Below are 4,919 nucleotides of genomic sequence, written 5' to 3' on the forward strand. Positions count from 1 at the left end.
ACACATAACTGAGACTGCGCCTTTTAGTACGGTGCGCCTTATGGTCGTGAAAATACGGTAAAACAAATTTGAATATGTTTGACTTCCTGTCCAGAAAGCTTTTTCAACAAAGAAACAACCAAACAACCCCCATTCCAAAGGCCCAGACCCGTTCGTCCAGTTCAGTTTGCATGTGTTTTGCATGTTTTCTAATATTGAACAAGGCTTTGTTTTGGTCCACTCTATAAAGCCTCAAAGTCAATGCTATTTCTGACATTTTGAATTAAAAAAGTTTCCTGGATGGGAAGCGAAAACTCTTTAAACTTAGGAACAAAGTGCAGTGGATTGTTTTTTTTAAGTGTTGTTTATTTTTACTTATTTGGAATGACTATGAACTGGATGACTTAGAATCTTCACCAGCATATATACTTGCTTACACTGCAAAAAATAGAAATCCAAGTCAATTTTTCTGAAAACAAGTGCTTTTCTCTTGAATTGAACAGATAAGTGAGACAGTTTGCCAATGGAATAAGAGAATTTAGATTTACAATAAGAAAAAAGAACTTCTTATTCTTATTCTAATTATCCTATTTTAAGGGTAAAAAAATACTAATTCCAATTTATCTACTGAAATTAAGGTTAAATACTCTTATTTTAAGAAATGTTGACTAATTTTTAGATGATTTTTGCAGTGTAGGGCTGCGCTTGGCAAGCTGGGGGAGGCTTGTTTTTTTCAATATTTATGCATATTATGTGTATCTTGGATTCTCCCTATAGGGTTCCAAAAACTACATTTCATTCTGCATTCTTTGCAACTGTTGCTATTTTCATAGACAGTGGTTCTTTTCTTACCCCCCTGAGGAAAAAAGAAACTGATTGGAAATTAAATGTACAAAAGATAGAGGCAAGAGACCACAACAATATAACCCGTACCCTGTTTCAAAGCTGTTTTACCTCAAAAACAATCTGGGAGATCAGTGTAATTGATCCATATGAGCATGTGGACTGGACAAAATATTTATTATTAGCTTGCCATAGAAGTGTACAAATGGAAAGAAAGTCAAATCTGGTGATCCTCTCTGCAGACTTAATATTTGTCTTTCATGGAGTGAGACTTATTTCTCTCAGTCCATGAATATTCTTTTTTTTTTTTTTTTTTTTTACCTCCACAGGTAACGCTACCTTAATCTCCCTACAAGCCTAGCTTTTTTTTTTTTTTTTTTTTACCCAGCAACATGATTTTCTCTGAAGGTGCAGGTTTCTTCTGGCAGCTCTTTATCAAAACAAGCATCACTCAGTGTAAGTTTGAAAAAGTCTATGATTTTTATATATTTCAGCACTTTTGCCCCAAAGCCCAGTGAAAATAGGCTGATAAAGACTGTATTATTATTAGTTTTTTTAGGTAATGCCCAAGACAACCTAAGCAATACCTCAGATGAGAGCAAAAAACTCCTTGATTTTAAAAGTGAGGGCTCTCTGGATGGGTGAGTCTCATTTTAACCTGTGTTAATGAAAAGACTTGTCTTAACATCTTATCAGCACATGAAACATGAACTTTTCTCTTTAATTAAAGCCAAACCTCAAATTTAGAGGCAGAGAGTCAAACTTCAGCCTCCAGCTATGGCAGCCTAGGTGAGTCTGGCACATGTTAATTTCAACAACAAAACCAAGAATTAGATTTCTTGTTTTTAGCCAAAATGCCTAGTGAAAGTAGTCTGATAAATATTGTGTTTTCTTTTTTTTTTTTAGGCAATGCCAAAGACAACCTAAGCGATACATCTCATTGCAGCACAGATCTCCCCCCTAATTTTAGAAGTGAGGGATCTTTGGATGGGTTAGTCTCATTTTAACCTGTGCTATTAAATGAAGATGAAGACAACAATAACCACAATTCTGTCAGCAGTCTATCCATCCATTTTTCATCACGCTTATCCCTGTCTCGAGGGGTGCTGGTTCCTATCTTCAGCTGTCAATGGGCAAGAGTTGGGGTACACCCTAGACAGGTCGCCAGTCTATTGCAGGGCAACATAGAGATAAACAGGACAAACAGCCATTAACTCACGCACACCTAAGGACAATTTAGAGAAGCCAGCTAACATAACAGTCATGTTTTAGGACTGTGGGATGCAAACTCCATTCATAAAGACTCAGGAATTAAACCCAGAACCTTCTTGCTGCTGTCAGCAGAGTCTTCTCTTCATTTTAAGAGAGAGAACCCTCTGAAAAACACACCTTTCTAGACCAGATGAAGCAGGGTAATATTTGATGCAGGAAGTAAAGGAAATACAGTGATCTAACTATTCTGTTGTTGATTTGTGTGCATTTAGGTCTAAAATACCCAGTGAGAAGCAGGGTCGGTCTAGAACTGTGTTGAAATGCCTGAACACTCCTGGAGACGATGACAGCTGCAGCTTATACAGCAATGACTACCCCGACTATGGAAAGAAGGTTCCTCTGGATGGGTGAGGCTCATTTTGACATGTTCCAACAAACACAGGAAAAATATAAATAAAATGTTGGTTAAACACAATTTACACAAAATCCTGTGTCCTCTATTAAAGGCCATACTCCGATTTAGATGCAGAGAGTCAAAACGTTCTGACTGAACCAAACCCAAACAAGAAGAAATATGAAACTGAATATGTAAGTTAAGGTGGATTCACTTTTATTCCACCAGTTAAAGCTTTTTCCATTTTTTTTAACTTAAATTTTTTTTCTCCTCAGCACCAGGGCCATGTCTCCTTTTGGATGTCAGTCTTCAACCTGGCCAGCGTCTTGACTGGCATGGGCATTCTGGCTGTGTCCTTTGCCATGGCCAACACCGGCATCGCCCTGTTTGTGTAAGCACATATATTTTCAAGTATTTAAAACCCTCGTTGTGATCACAACTCTACATTCTACCAATGGGGAGTCCAAACACATGTATTATCAAACCCACAAGTCCCGATGTGCCCAATATCTTCAAGGTATACAGAACACTGTTCAGTTGATATAGTTTAAAACAGACGATATACTTAAAATCCACAGAAAAAAAACATTACTTATTGGAAAACAATACTCAAAGAAAGTGTACGATAAATTAGAAAGAAAAAAACCCCGCAGGATGCAGGTTGATTTATTTACCAGTTGCTGGATCCCCCTAATAGAAAGACAGTTATTCTGTATTATATTTAGGCCAAAAATAGTTAGGTCTTTGGGTTACAGAAAAAGTGATTTTTCAGTGAGGAGGGTGTTGGAGGAGGGTTGAAATCATATCCCCTTTGGCTGGTCATTGTATTGCTTGGTATCAAAAAAAAAAAAAAAAACTTGCTAATGACTAGAAATACTAATATTGTCATCTTTTTGATAAATTCTCTTGTGTTTACAGGATTCTCCTGGCGTCTCATGCCATTTTCTCCTTGTATTCTGTCCACCTATTGTTAAAAACAGCCATAGAAGGAGGTGAGCCGCAGTGCAACTTTAAAGCAGCTTTTTATGTTTGATCACATTAAGTTGTCAGATGTAAAACCTTTGGTATTTTTCTCTTTTCCAAGGTGCCCGTGTTTATGAGGAGCTGGGTTACAAAGCCTTTGGGATGCCAGGAAAACTTGCAGCTTCCTGCTCCATCAACATGCAGAACATTGGAGGTAAGAGACTGACATTTAAGTGGAAATATATTTTTTATTAAAAATATACTCTGCAGCAGAGATGTAACTGCTCTGTACATTCATCAATAATGAGGTGCTTTTCAGCTAAAATACACAGTTGAATGAAAACTGAGAACAGAATTTCTTGTAGATCATAGAGATATTTCCAACAGACTGCCTCTTCTTTTAGCATTGGAACGCCATGCAGCTGGACACCCTAAAAAGAGCATTGCTTCTTTTTTGATAAAGTTACTGATTGCTTTCATTTTATTTGTTTTGTTTTACAGCTATGTCAGGCTACCTCGTTATTATAAAGTATGAACTCCTTTTTTTCATTCAGACTTTTACTGGAGCAAATAATGGGTGAGTGGCTAAACTTTTGGATCTATTTATACCAACATTTCATACCAGTATTTTGAAGATGCAAATAAATAATTTTAAAAGTATTTACTTGGGTTCCTTGAGTTTTTTGTTGATTAAATAAATTGTGGTTATTTTGTTGTAAACATGTTAAGTTTTTTCTAGTATAAGAAGTCAAGTACTGGGAAATAATATAACTCATGTGTTGGAGAAGCGGTTATAAAACATGTGGCTCAGCTCCTCTGAGCTACTTTATTGTGGATGCTGCTCTATATCTGAGAGAGGTGCAGTTTACATTGTGCAGGACAGTTTATGGCAGTGTTTGTGATGTTTGTTATCACTGCACCAGGTAAATTGTAAACAGTGATGAGGCCCTTAAGAGGAGACCAGTTCACTCTAAGCATGACACACAGCAGGAATTTTATAAGAACAAACATGAATAATCAGGAAATCCTTTAAATTGTTGAAAGGGGAAGACGGAATCAAAAAACAGCATAATCGTCCTGTGAACCAGCTAACTAATTTAGATCTGTGATCTGTGATTATTACTAATGTTATTTCTTTGTGTATTTCAGTGAATGGTACATTAATGGAGATTACCTTGTTCTGCTGGTTTCGGTTATTATTATCCTGCCCCTCTCTCTGCCTAAGAACTTGGGTAAGGAGGGTGTGAGTCATAAAATGAATTTCTTAGGTAATAATAGTAATGGTTAAAGTAGCAGAAACTTTTATTCTTTTCTTTCTCCCTTAGATTGTCTTCGTTACACCAGTGGTCTGCCTCTTCTCTGCATGGTGTTCTTCCTGATTGTTGTGAGTATGGCCACAATTTGTTTCGTTATTCCACCTGTAGCCCTTAGATTTAATAAATCACTCCACTAAAACATTCATCTTGTATATTAAGTACCGTATTTTCACGACCATAAGGCGCACCGTACTAAAAGGCGCACTCTCAGT

The 4,919-nt window shown here is 36.8% G+C and overlaps 1 protein-coding gene across 1 annotated transcript in view; it reads left to right on the forward strand.

Moving 5' to 3' along the window:
• Nucleotides 1-1,848: 1,848 nt before the first annotated feature.
• LOC107092585 (sodium-coupled neutral amino acid transporter 2-like) overlaps nt 1,849-4,919 on the forward strand; it is a 7,399-nt gene continuing 4,328 nt past the window's right edge. The window contains exons 1-9 of the mRNA XM_015387148.1: nt 1,849-1,874; nt 2,307-2,441; nt 2,541-2,622; nt 2,704-2,819; nt 3,347-3,420; nt 3,513-3,605; nt 3,893-3,968; nt 4,541-4,623; nt 4,717-4,775. Coding sequence (XP_015242634.1) covers nt 1,849-1,874; nt 2,307-2,441; nt 2,541-2,622; nt 2,704-2,819; nt 3,347-3,420; nt 3,513-3,605; nt 3,893-3,968; nt 4,541-4,623; nt 4,717-4,775 — 744 coding nt within the window. The remainder of the gene's footprint in view (nt 1,875-2,306; nt 2,442-2,540; nt 2,623-2,703; nt 2,820-3,346; nt 3,421-3,512; nt 3,606-3,892; nt 3,969-4,540; nt 4,624-4,716; nt 4,776-4,919) is intronic.

Source organism: Cyprinodon variegatus, unplaced genomic scaffold, assembly GCF_000732505.1.
Source record: "Cyprinodon variegatus isolate N-32 unplaced genomic scaffold, C_variegatus-1.0 Scaffold386, whole genome shotgun sequence".
Taxonomy (NCBI): domain Eukaryota; kingdom Metazoa; phylum Chordata; class Actinopteri; order Cyprinodontiformes; family Cyprinodontidae; genus Cyprinodon; species Cyprinodon variegatus.